We start from the raw sequence: 13,919 nt of genomic DNA, 5'->3' as shown, positions 1-13,919 counted from the left end.
CATCGATAGCACCAACTTTGGATGAAGGCAACATCATGTCTCCGCCTGCACTTTCCTCACAAACCTGCATTTTTCCAGGGACACCCTACTCAACACCGTCTACACACAGCAGCCAGATCTCTGTCCCTCAGATGTGGACAAATAAAAGGCCATTTCCTGCGACCCATGACAAAGCTAAGAGGTTGACTCTATCCCTCTGTAAGCTGTTGGCTACCGAAATGCTGCCTTTCCGCCTGGTGGACACACAGGATTTTAGAGACCTTATGTCTGTCGCTGTGCCCCAGTACCAGATGCCTAGTCGCCACTACTTTTCTAAGAAAGGTGTGCCCGCGCTACACCAGCATGTCGCACACAACATCACCGCTTCATTGAGAAACTCTGTGTGTGAACGGGTGCATTTCACCACCGATACTTGGACCAGTAAGCATGGACAGGGACGTTACATGTCGCTCACTGGGCACTGGGTAACTATGGTGATAGATGGTGAAGGGTCTGCTGCACAAGTCTTGCCGTCCCCACGACTTGTGTGTCAATCCTCTGTCTGTCCAAGTTCCGCCACTGCTTCTGCATCCTCCACCTCATCTGGGTCCTCCACCTCCGCCCCAAGCCTGCCTGGTCAGGCCACCAGCGTTCTCACTGCGCAGAAGGAATCACGCACCCCTCATTACTATGCTGGCAGCAGAGCGCAACGGCATCAGGCGGTCTTTAGCTTGACATGTCTTGGGAATAAGAGTCACACAGCTGAGGAGTTGTGGTCAGCTCTGCGGTCCGAGTTTAATAAATGGTTGTCTCCACTCAACCTGCAGCCTGGTAAGGCCATGTGCGACAATGCTGCAAACCTGGGTGCGGCCCTTCGCCTAGGCAAGGTGACACACGTACCTTGTATGGCTCACGTGTTGAACCTTGTCGTGCAGCAATTTTTAACACAGTATCCCGGCCTAGATGGCCTTCTGAACAGGGCACGAAAACTGTCTGCTCACTTCCGCCGTTCAAGCGCCGCAGCTGAGCGACTTGCATCGCTCCAGAAGTCTTTCGGCCTGCCGGTTCATCGCCTGAAATGCGATGTGGCGACACGCTGGAATTCAACTCTCCACATGTTACAGCGACTGTGGCAGCACCGCCGTGCCCTGGTGCAATACGTCATGACGTATAGCCTGGGCCAACGAGATGCAGAGGTGGGGCAGATCACCCTGATGGAGTGGTCTCAGATCAAGGACCTATGCACCCTTCTGCACAGTTTCGACATGGCGACGAATATGTTTAGCGCTGACAATGCCATTATCAGCATGACGATTCCAGTCATTTACATGCTGGAACACACGCTAAACACTATTCGGAGTCAGGGGGTGGGACAACAGGAAGGGGATGAACTACAGGAGGATTCATATGCGCAAGACACAACAACATCACCAAGGTCCAGACGTTCATCATCACCAAGGCGCCAGGCATGGGAGCATGGGGGACAGGGATCAACAAGGGCGCATGGTAGCAGGCGAGATGTTGAGGAAGGTGCAGGAGGACATGAAGAAATGGAGGACGAACTGTCCATGGACATGGAAGACTCAGCAGATGAGGGAGACCTTGGTCAAATTTCAGTTGAAAGAGGTTGGGGGGAGATGTCAGAGGAAGAAAGAACAGTTAGCACCTCTATGCCACAAACACAGCGTGGACTTGGTCCGCATGGCTGCGCAAGACACATGAGTGCCTTCTTGTTGCACTACCTCCAACATGACCCTTGTATTGTCAAAATTAGAAGTGATGATGACTACTGGCTTGCCACACTATTAGATCCCCGGTACAAGTCCAAATTTTGTGACATAATTCCAGCCATAGAAAGGGACGCACGTATGCAGGAGTATCAGCAGAAGCTGTTACTCGATCTTAGATCCGCTTTTCCACCAAACTACCGTGCAGGTGCAGGGAGTGAATCTCCCAGTTGTAACTTGACAAACATGGGACGGTCTCGTCATCTTCAACAGTCTACACGTACCAGTAGGACCGTATCTGGTGCTGGTAACAGCAATTTTATGGAATCTTTTCATAATTTTTTTAGACCCTCCTTTGCAAGGCCACCAGAGACAACAAGTCTGACACATAGTCAACGGCTGGAGAGGATGATACAGGAGTATCTCCAAATGAACATCGATGCCATGACTTTGCAAATGGAGCCTGGCTCCTTTTGGGCTTCAAACCTAGAAAAATGGCCAGAGCTCTCAACTTACGCCTTGGAGATTTTGTCGTGTCCAGCTGCCAGCGTTGTCTCTGAACGTGTCTTCAGTGCTGCTGGGTGTGTGCTGACAGATAAGCGCACGCGTCTGTCCAGTGACAATGTGGACAGACTGACGTTCATCAAAATGAACAAGTCATGGATCCAGAAGGAATTTACAACCCCTGTGTCATCCTGGGGAGAGTAAATGCTTGTGGATTTGGAATGTGCTTGATGCAAATCTAGCTGTGAAGTGTACAACTAGGGCACAAGTGCTGCCACTGAATGGGTGGGTGTGTGTGGGGCACAATTTTTGGAAAAAAAGGGAGACTCCGCTTGGAGTAACCCTTGCTTACATTGTTTTTAAAAGAAGCCAAGATGAACAAGTCATGGTTCAGCAAAGACTTTGCTACCTACCCCGGTGTCATCCTGGGGACGGTTAATTATGGCGTATTTTTGAATGTGCTTGATGCAAATCTAGCTGTGAAGTGTACAACTGGGGCACAAGTGCTGCCACTGAATGGGTGGGTGTGTGTGGGGCCCAATTTTTGGAAAAAAGGGAGACTCCGCTTGGAGTCACCTTGCGGTGTTTTACATGACTTTAGAAGGGCGTGCCATGCCTATATCTGTGTCTCCTCCTCTTTTTCCTTGTCCAGCTCTTTTGTTTTTGCATAAGTATATGTCCTTGTCACTTTCCCATGTGTTTGTGTTGTGTTGTGATTTGTTTGTGACCTTTTGGACACCTTTGAGGGTGTTTTCTAGGTGTTTTTATGTGTTTGTGATTGCCTGCCATTGTTTCCTATGCAGTTCGAGTTCGGTTCGTCGAACGTTCGACGAGCCGAACTCGAACGGGACCTCCGTTCGGCGAACCGACCTCGAGCCGAACCGGGACCGGTTCGCTCATCTCTAAAAGGGACCTCGCACTGAGTAATCACCACCAGGTGACCTGATCCCCCTGTGCTTCCATGTGCCAGACTTTAGTGCTTTTGATACCCAGTGCATTTAGCTTGTACCCCTAGTTCCTTATAGCACACTGCAGGGCTCTTTACCAGGCTGTTTTGCACCTTTTGCCCAGGAGTGCAGTCTGCATCTAACCCAACTTTAACTATTTTCTTGCCTGTTCAGCAGTCTTCAGTCCCACATTCCTGAATCTGGTCAACTATAAATGTGAGAAATGGTTACCCCTGTGGTGATTACTCAGTGCGAGGTCCCTTTACATGACTAATGAGGTTGCCGTGTAAAACCATAAGGATTCTACTTGCCTGATTCTTTCATACTGGCATACTTACTCCATACCACTGCGGTTTACAGCTTATTTTTCCTCGTGCAAGCAGTGTGCAGAACCACAGTATTCTAGGATACGTATCTATTTAGGGCCAGTTCTTGGTAAACGAGCGCATTGAATCTTGGATATATGATCTCTTGTACATATCATCAGTTCACAGTCAAGATCTATCCTCTGCAAGGTTTCATTTTAAATAGGTCCCCTTTTGACAGTATGTTTGACAAAGGCTACCGTAGCCGAAACGTCACCATCTGACTGTCCATTTCCTTGCATCAATTCTTGTTAATAAAATTATTTTGTTAAGCATATTTGCATTCTGGACTTTTCCCATTTTTTTCTTATTGAGTGCCGGAGTTATATTTCCTTGGATTTAGCTTTTTTTCTCCAGAGCACCACCTACAGTTGAGCCAGGCCTCCTCTTTCTCTTCTACTACTAAAACTTATGCACGGAGGCAGGCTCTGGACCATCAGGCAGTGCTGCAGGGGACGGAACCCGGACAAGCTCCCCCAAGAGGGCAGCGGCACCCAGAGACTTGGTTTACTATGCTGTCAGCGTCTGCTTTCCTTCTGAGTGAGTACCTGATCACCCCTTGCCCCAGCGAGCCTGCGCTCCCCTACAATCCATTCCACTATCCAGAGTCCCGGGCCTTCCCTACCCGTGGAGGGTAACATCATCTGGCTGCCCCCGTTCTATCACCCTGGGTACTCCCAACGGCAGCAGCGGTACTTCCTCTTACCGCACACCACGGGTGGTGTCACGAACTGTCTAATCCCCTGTAAATAACCCCCCATCACATTTTAGAGTGATCCTGAGCCCCCGAGTCCGGTTTCCCTTGAGCCACGAGTAGCGACACCCGGATCCGAGCGGTTCGACCGCTGCTGGTGCGGTACACTAGCATAGATAAAGAGATCTTTAGAAAAAGTATTTCTAAAGATCATTTCTTATATGCTAATGAGGCCAGGGACTAGTCACAAGGGCGGGAGTTCCCTTGGCTAGTTGGCCCCCTTACCATGTTAGCGTGACCCTGTGGGTGTACTAACATGCTAATAAATTCGCAGCTACGGCACACATACCTCACTCTTCATGGCGGCCAGCGGAGGATGGATGCGCACTGGACATGATCCGGAGTTCCCTGGACTTCCGATCATGTGCACTAAATTGATGCCGGGTGTAAGCTTCCCGACTTCAGTGAGGTACAGTGCACATGACTGGAAGTGCTGGGGACTCCAGATCATGCGCAGTGCACATCCATCCTCCTCCAGCTGCCATCAAGACTGAGGTATGTGTGGCGAAGCTACGTATTCATTTGCATGTTAATACGCCCATAGGGGTGTGATAGCATGCTATGTGGGCCGGCTAGCCAAGGGAACTCATGCCGTTGCAACTTGTCATGGGCCTCATTAGCATATAAGAAACGATCTTTAGAAATACTTTTTCCAAAGATCTCTTTATCTATGCTAGTGTATACAGGGACGGTTCTGAGTGCATATTGCACCAGACAGGTTCCAAAGGAAACCTGTCGTGTTCTCAAACACTATTAACTTGCAGTTAAAGAGTTGGTCTGTAGATTAATAGCATTCCAATGCTCTCCGGCTGCCTTACTGAAACTGTGGCTACTTGGAGAAAACCATTTCCTCTAATAGCCGTTGGCTTTCGGTCATAGAGGTGTGCCTGGAGTGTTGACATCTGTGCAGAGTGAGCTGTCAAAGTGCCGGGCTTACAGCTGTTCACTGTGAACTCCTCCAGGCATGCTTCTATGACTGAAAGCTGGAGGCTCCTGGGAGAAATAAAATTAATTTTCTCCTGGTAGCCGCACTTTCAGTAAGGTGGTTGGGCAGTATTGTAATCTTATTAACTTGCAGACTAAAGGCTACTTTACACACTGCGATATCGGTCCCGATATCGCTAGTGTGCGTACCCGCCCTCATCTGTTGCGCGACATGGGCATATCGCTGCCCGTGCCGCACAACATCGCCCAGAGCCGTCACACATACTTACCTGTGACCGGCGAACCGCCTCCTTTCTAAGGGGGCGGTCCGTGCGGCGTCACAGCGACGTCACTGAACCGCCGCCCAATCGCAGCGGAGGGGCGGAGATGAGCGGGACGTAACATCCCGCCCACCTCCTTCCTTCCGCATAGCGGCCGGGAGGCAGGTAGGGAGACGTTCCTCGCTCCTGCGGCGTCACACGCAGCGATGTGTGATGCCGCAGGAACGACGAACAACCTCGTTACTGCTGAAGTAACGATTTTTGGGAATTAGGACCCGTGTAGCCGATTAGCGATAAATCACGCTTTTGCGACGATTTTACATCGCTGAACGCTGTTACACAAAGCTATATCGCTAACGATTGCGGAAGTGCGTCACCAAAACCGTGACCCCAACGACAAAATTCGGGCGATATCGCAGTGTGTAAAGCCCGCTTAACCCTATATCTGCAGGTTAGTAGCGTTTGGGGACCTAAGTTCCTTTTAGTGTATAGTTCTTAGCTAGCTGTAGCTTTCAAACCATTCCATTCATTTTTAATTTTGCCCCGGAAAACTGCAGCTGAATCTAAACTTTTTCAAACTTAAGATCCAAGGCATTTTCAGAAGAATGCTTGGCTTTGGTGACTTGTAACATGAATAATTGCTGGAAGTGCGAGCAGCATGGAGAAAATGTTTTGTTTCTTTCCACAGAATTTCAAAGAAATGGTGCCATTGTTTGGAATTTTTAGAATCCTTGCCATTGTTTTAATAGGTAAGTCTTTATAATGTCTATATAGACTAACTGATCTGATATATTATTTCCCACTATTGGCTGTCTCTGTGTTCTTTATTCACATCTTATTGTGGAGTTAGAGCTTTTACTCTTATATAACAACTTACTTGAATTTCCTTTAGTGATGATGATGATTATTATTACTAGAAGGTGGCCCGATTCTACGCATCGGGTATTCTAGAATTTACGTATTGTGTAGTTCATGTATGATTTTTGTTATATATATATATATATATATATATATATATGTTGTTGTGTGTAGTTACCAAGTGTTTGTGTAGGGCGCTGTACATTTTCTGGGTGTTGTCTGGGTGTGACGGGGGGGTGAGAGCGGTGTTGTATGTGTGTTGCGTGTGTTGCGTTGTTTGTGGAGCGCTGTGTGTCTGTAGCGTTGTGTGTGTGTGTGTGTTGCGCGGTTTGTGTGTGTGTGGTGTGTTTTGGGGGAGGTATGTTTTGTGCAATGTGTGTGTTGTGCGGTATGTGCGAATATTTGTGTGTGCCGCGGTGTTTGTGTGTTGGGTGTTGTGTGTGTGCAGCGTTGTCTGTGTGTGTGGGTGTCTGTGTAGGGCAGTTGTTTGTGGTTCCCAGTGTGTGTGTGTGGTGTGTTATGCAGTGCGCGCGCGTGTGTGTGTGTGTGCTGGGGGGAGGTGTGCACTTCCCATCGTGCTCCAACCCCCATGCTGCGCACCCCCCATCGTGCTCCATCTCCCATGCTGCGCACCCCCCATTGTGCTCCATCCACCATGCTGCACACTCCCAAACGTGCTCCATCCGCCATGCTGCGCACTCTCAAACGTGCTCCATCCGCCATGCTGCGCACTCTCAAACGTGCTCCATCCGCCATGCTGCGCACTCCCAAACGTGCTCCATCCACCATGCTGCGCACTCCCAAACGTGCTCCATCCGCCATGCTGCGCACTCCCAAACGTGCTCCATCCACCATGCTGCGCACTCCCAAACGTGCTCCATTCGCCATGCTGCGCACTCCCAAACGTGCTCCATTCGCCATGCTGCGCACTCCCCATCGTGCTCCATCCCCCATGCAGCGCACTCCCCATCGTGCTCCATCCCCTATGCTGCGCACCCCCCATCGTGCTCCATCTCCCATGCTGCGCACTCCCAAACGTGCTCCATCCCCCATGCTGCGCACTCCTAAACGTTCTCCATCCGCCATGCTGCGCACTCCCAAACGTGCTCCATCCGCCATGCTGCGCACTCCCAAACGTGGTCCATCCGCCATGCTGCGCGCTCCCAAACGTGGTCCATCCGCCATGCTGCGCACTCCCAAACGTGCTCCATCCGCCATACTCCGCACTCCCCATCGTGCTGCATCCCCCATGCTGCGCACTCCCAAACGTGCTCCATCCGCCATGCTGCGCACTCCCAAACGTGCTCCATCCGCCATGCTGCGCACTCCCAAACGTGCTCCATCCGCCATGCTGCGCACTCCCAAACGTGGTCCATCCAACATGCTGCGCACTCCCAAACGTGCTCCATCCGCCATGCTGCGCACTCCCAAACGTGCTCCATCCGCCATGCTGCGCACTCCCAAACGTGCTCCATCCGCCATGCTGCGCACTCCCAAACGTGCTGCATCCGCCATGCTGCGCACTCCCAAACGTGCTCCATCCGGCATGCTGCGCACTCCCAAACGTGCTCCATCCGGCATGCTGCGCACTCCCAGACGTGCTCCATCCGCCATGCTGCGCACTCCCAAACGTGCTCCATCCCCCATGCTGCGCACCCCCCATCGTGCTCCATCCCCCATGCTGCACCAGCATCAGCCTCTCTACCCGCAGCATCAGCCTCTCTACCCGCAGCATCAGCCTCTCTGCCCGCAGCATCAGCCTCTCTGCCCGCAGCATCCGCCTCTCTGCCCGCAGCATCAGCCTCTCTCCTCCCAGCATCAGCCTCTCTCCTCCCAGCATCAGCCTCTCTGTCCCCAGCATCAGCCTCTCTCTCCTCCCAGCATCAGCCTCTTTCCTCCCAGCATCAGCCTCTCTCCTCCCAGCCTACCCTAGCCTCAGCCTCCCCCAGCATCAGCCTCTCTCCTCCCAGCATCAGCCTCTCTCCTCCCAGCATCAGCCTTTTCTGTCCCCAGCATCAGCCTCTCTCCTCCCAGCCTACCCCAGCCTCAGCCTCCCCCAGCCTCAGCCTCCCCCAGCATCAGCCTCTCTCCTCCCAGCATCAGCCTCTCTCTTCCCAACATCAGCCTCTCTCCTCCCAGCCTACCCCAGCCTCAGCCTCCCCCAGCATCAGCCTCTCTCCTCCCAGCATCAGCCTCTCTCCTCCCAGCCTACCCCAGCCTCAGCCTCCCCCAGCATCAGCCTCTCTCCTCCCAGCATCAGCCTTTTCGGTCCCCAGCATCAGCCTCTCTCCTCCCAGCCTACCCCAGCCTCAGCCTTCCCCAGCATCAGCCTCTCTTCTCTCAGCCTCCCCATCCCAGCCTTCCCCAGGATCAGCCTCTCTCCTCCCAGCCTCCTCCAGCACGCCGTGCTCCTCTGCCGACACTCACAGATCCGATCGCATACACTCACACACACACACACTCACACACACACGATCGCATACACTCACACACACCCGATCGCATACACTCACGCACACACACATTGACGATATTGCACTTACGCGCTCACACTCACAACATCCGGAGATACCACATGCTTCTGGCCATGTGATCCTCCAGCAGGTCCTGGAAGCTCACAGCACAGTATCGCCGCCGAGAAGCAAGCGATATCCCAGGATGTTGTGAGTATGTGGATTCGATGTGATGTGTGTGTGGATGCGATGTGATGTGTGTGTGGATGCGATGTGATGTGTGTGTGAGGTGTGTGTGAGAGTGAGTGTGATCTGATGTGTGTGTGTGCTGTTATATGTGTGCTGTTATGTGTGTGCGTGTGTGTATGTTCCGCCGCTGCAGGACCTTGATGCGCTGGTAACTATGCTAGCATGGTTACCAGCGTATCTCGTCCCCCGCTCGCACGGGAGCCCACACCAGCATACGCCGGCCAGCCCCACCAATGTGAGGGTATGTGTCGGCTGAGTTTGCGGCGTACGCTGATGTGGGCTCCCGGGGGTACAGTACTCACCTGGTAGTCGTGGCTCCGTGACCGTGTCCGTTCGGGGAATGCGTGGGTGGGGCGGGGCCAGAGCTAGCGTGCATTGCGTGAGGGGAGCGGGGCGTGGCCGAGTTGCCAATGCCTGCAGGGTGCCGGGGCAAGAGGCCAATCTGTGGGGGGGGCGGAGCCTGGGCGAGCGGCCGGCCAATACGTGTGGGGGCGCAGCCTGGGCGAGCAGCCAATCCGTGCGGGGGGGCGGGGCCATGGCGAGCCCAGCGGCCAATCAGCTTTGTGTCACCGTAAGGACACAATTTTGGAGCAAGACAGACAGACAGACAGACAGATAGACAGACAGACAGACAGACAGACAGACAGAATAAGGTAATTATATATATATAGATTATTCTTATTATTATTATACTATTACCAATATCCCTATGGGTCTCATTTGCCTGTAGTGAAAATAAAAGCTTTATGGCCCTGGTTTTTCCAAACTCATGGTCAACTCCTGCTGGTACAAATCAGGCCATCTTAAGCAATGCCGCAGTGTAATGTTGGGGTCAGACAAGGATATAAAAAATCATTCAACTTTCATCCAGAATACTTGGACGATTGTAATCCTTGTTTCCGTATTATAAGTACATGTGACATCTGTATTTCTATATATCAATAGTTTCAAATATTCACGAATGATCAAATATACTTTACTATGTTAATAATGACAATATGTCCATACAAATTGGATTCAACACTGATGAGCCGTATGAGATCTAATTTATTTGCGCACACATAGACTTAATTAGGCGAGTCTGAAACTTGAAAAAGTGTCCATGTGAAAAAATTTTGCAGCCTACTCTATTTGATTTCAAATTTTGGATGAGACTTTGCCTAAACAAGTCTATGTGTGTGGAAAAAAAAAATTAGATCCCATGCGGATCATCAGTGTTGAATCCAATTTGTATGGACACATTGTCATTATTAACATTGGAAAGTATCTGTCATCTGAACAGACCAATTGATTAACAATGGTTAGTGTACTGTCTGATTTCACTCCAACAGCACACGTCCATAAAATACGCTTGTCTGAACGAGCTCTGAAGCAGAGGGGAAGATAGAATCCTCATATTGTGATGAGTCAAAAGATGGACTTACTTAAAGGGAATCTGTCAGCAGGTTTTTGCTACCTCATCTGAGAGCAGCATGATGTAGGCAAGGAGATTCTGAATCCAACAATGTATTCTTAAGCCTGCTTTACACGCTGCAATGTATCTTACAATGTGTCGGCGGGGTCACGTCGTAAGTGACGCACATCCGGCATTGTAAGGTACATTGTAGTGTGTGACAGGTACGTGCGATTGCGATTGAATAGTAAAACGTTCATTGTATACACATCGTACCTTTCTCTAGAATTGCACGTCAGGTTGTTCATCGTACCCGGGGTAGCGCACATCGCAGTCTGTGCCTCCCCGGGAATGATGAACAGATCTTACCTGCGCCCAGCGGCTCACGGCCAGCAATGCGGAAGAAAGAAGGTGGGCGGGATGTTTACGTCCCGCTCAGCTCCGCCCCTCCGCATCTATTGGCCGGCTGCCGCGTGACGTCGATGTGACGCCGAACGTCCCTCCCACTCCAGGAACTGGACGTTCGCCGCCCACAACGTATGGAAGGGTAAGTACGTGTGACGGGGCTTAATCGTTTGTGCGGCACATTCAACAAATTGAACGTGCCGCACATACGATGGGGGCGTTGAAAATCGCATTCGATATCGTATGCGAAATTGCAACGTGTAAAGCAGGCTTTAGATTACTGGCTGCAACCGTTCTGACACAATCTGAAATTTTAGGTTTAATCATGTAGCTGAGCCCAGGGAGCTTTTTCAGCCCACAACAGGCTCTGTATAGATTTTACATTGACAGTGCGGTGTTAGTCACAGAAGGGATCACGTTAGACTGCTCTGCGTGTGACTTTGTGTTCAAGAAATATGTCCTGCTGCTGAAACAAAAATGACAAATAAGCTAAAGATTGGACTGGGACAAGACAGGCATCCCTGAATTCTGTGTGTCAACCCTTGCAGCATGCTGACTTCAGCTTACATAGCAAAAACCTGCTGACAGATTCACTTTAACATTAAAAGGTATAGCCAGGACTTAAAAAAAATACCCAAGCACTAACAGGCAGGTAGTTGCTACCTACCTCCCTGTTGTGCCCAGTGCCATTCTTCGTCCTGACCAAGTGTTCATGCCAGCGGTACAATGTCTTCGTCAACACAGCGGACGTTTCTTTCTGCACTGCTCTGTATATGAGGTGGGACAGCCAATGTCATGATGATTGACAGCCGACTCCTGCTGCCTAACTGAGGGATCCGGCTATCAATCATCATGACGTCATCTCTCCTGCCCCGTCTACAGAGCAGAGCTAATAAGAAGCCCAAGTCAGCGGAAACAGCTTAACAGGGGGGGAATGTGACCGCTCTGTGCCGATGAAGAACGACGCCAGGCACAACAGGGAGGTAGGTAGCAACTACCTGCCTGTTAGTGCTTAGGCACCTTTAAAGAAAAAACAGTCCTTGATATCCGCATCTGAGCAGTAAACAAATAGTGAGAAGCAATACTAGAATCACTGAGGTTAAATGACTTTTTGTTACTGGCCTTCAGAATGTAAAATCTTAACATGACTCTCTTCTCTGTTGTGCAGTTGGGACTGATGTTGGATTTGCCCTCTACAGAAGATATATTTCTAAAGTGGCTGGTCCGCAGGTAGAGATTCCCTTTACTCAGTAACCACATTTTTTTTTGGGGGGGGGGGGGGGTGTCAGAATTGAAGTGTACATCTAGTGCATCTTGTAATAATGCAAAATATATATGAAACAGTATCATTTTTTTACATATGACTGATGCTTTTCTAGTAAAAAAAAAAATAATGCAAAATGAATAAATAAACTAATAAATTAATTAATTAACCAATTTATATAATCTGAAGAGTGGAAGTATAGTAAACGTGGGCCAGGCATTTATTAGACATTTATTCTGATATAACAAACTATATAAAAATACCCATCTATAAAAGAAGTACTGCATCATAGTTGTATTTGTTGCTACAGTTAAGTAATACAGCCATTAACCACTGTTTTCTTCACTTTCACATCTAGGTCTCATTCGTTGCTCACTTCGCAGGAGGACTTGCAGGAATGTCCATAGGTTACACAGTTTTCAGCTGCTTTGACAAAAACCTGATTAAGGACCCAAGGTTCTGGATCTGCATTGCTGCATACGTCGCTTTCCTGCTTTTCGCTGTGCTATTCAATATCTTCTTGTCTCCAGCGCCTTAACTATTATTACATGCTAATGGAAAAGTAGAATATATTATAAAAAAAACAACATCTTATATTCTGGGAAATTGAAGCTTTACACCAAAAATACAAAAAGGGCTCTTGGTCACCAAGTTCTACTTTATGGATGACTCATTTTTAAGAAGGACAATTGATCTAGGGTGCAACTGCTACCTCTACACCCATTATAGCTATGCCCTTGTTTTGGATCATGGATGTGCCAATATTATTGCTCTGATTAACTCTGAACAATGCTCAGAATTTGGATACAACTAGATAATTTCAGCAGAAAAGTGCTGAATACAGGGGTTACTGACCGGCGTGCCATGCTGCAACTTGACCTGAACGCAAAAATAAAACAGCCTAAGTTATACCTCAACACAATGTTTACTTGGGAAGAAAAAGTTCTGATGTCATAAGATGTATATTTGAAATATTGGAATTAGACAGTATTCTGTGGTTGAACATTCATGATGTGCCTTGATATGGTTAGGACTTGACCAGTTCATCTTTCTCGATGAATCCTTTAATAAATTTATATTTAACCATTTTTTATACTTCTAATATAAATGTAATTTGTTGTAAAACATTTAGAAGAACTATTGGTCAATAATGTTGTACCCGATCTTGTGCCTCCATCGTGACATCTCTGTAACTACTACATTTTTGGGCACCAAACTGGTGTATTGATAACGGTTTTGTTAAAGCTCTTTTACTAGTATTTATTGCTTGTATGAAGTTAATAGTGCATCCTATATACTTTACATATAATGTCATACTTTACCTTTGTCACCAATAGAAGTTGGCACTCTGCCTATTTATTTTATAACAGTGGGGACTGTGTTGACTCTAGTTTATTTCTTCCAGTTCAGTTCATAAAATAAAAGAGGTTATCAAGTTTTTAAACATGTATTTAAAATAACTCCCATTGACTCTAAAATGCTAAAATAAACATTAAACACATATCCCCCCTATCTTTGTTTACATGCCAATGGCACTCAACAGCATTGTGGTCATGTGCCTTAATACTGCCATCATGGTTCCCATTTGGTGATGCCAATATCATGGCATATGACCACTGGGCAACTGATTGACTGTGTAAGTCATGAGCCATCAGCATTTAAATAAAAACCAAGACCTTTGCAGGAGGGTCAGTGTTGGATCTCTGCCCAAGAGGCTAGGTGAACTGTGTTAATTATATTATTTTACAGCTGTAGCAGCTAGCTATAAAATATGTTTAAAGACTGCATAAGCCCTTTAATAGTGTTACGGGGTGTG

At 48.7% G+C, this 13,919-nt stretch overlaps 1 protein-coding gene across 1 annotated transcript in view; it reads left to right on the top strand.

Moving 5' to 3' along the window:
• Positions 1–13,702, top strand: part of RHBDL2 (rhomboid like 2) — a 54,759-nt gene extending 41,057 nt beyond the window's left edge. The window contains exons 7-9 of the mRNA XM_075334108.1: positions 6,170–6,230; positions 12,008–12,069; positions 12,462–13,702. Of these exons, the coding sequence (XP_075190223.1) occupies positions 6,170–6,230; positions 12,008–12,069; positions 12,462–12,641 (303 nt within the window). The 3' untranslated portion in view covers positions 12,642–13,702. The remainder of the gene's footprint in view (positions 1–6,169; positions 6,231–12,007; positions 12,070–12,461) is intronic.
• The last annotated feature ends 217 nt before the right edge of the window (positions 13,703–13,919 follow it).

This window comes from Anomaloglossus baeobatrachus, chromosome 2 (genome assembly GCF_048569485.1).
Source record: "Anomaloglossus baeobatrachus isolate aAnoBae1 chromosome 2, aAnoBae1.hap1, whole genome shotgun sequence".
In the NCBI taxonomy this organism is placed as follows: domain Eukaryota; kingdom Metazoa; phylum Chordata; class Amphibia; order Anura; family Aromobatidae; genus Anomaloglossus; species Anomaloglossus baeobatrachus.
Note: the sequence above shows the minus strand (reverse complement) of the source record. Positions and strands in the feature narration are given on the sequence as shown.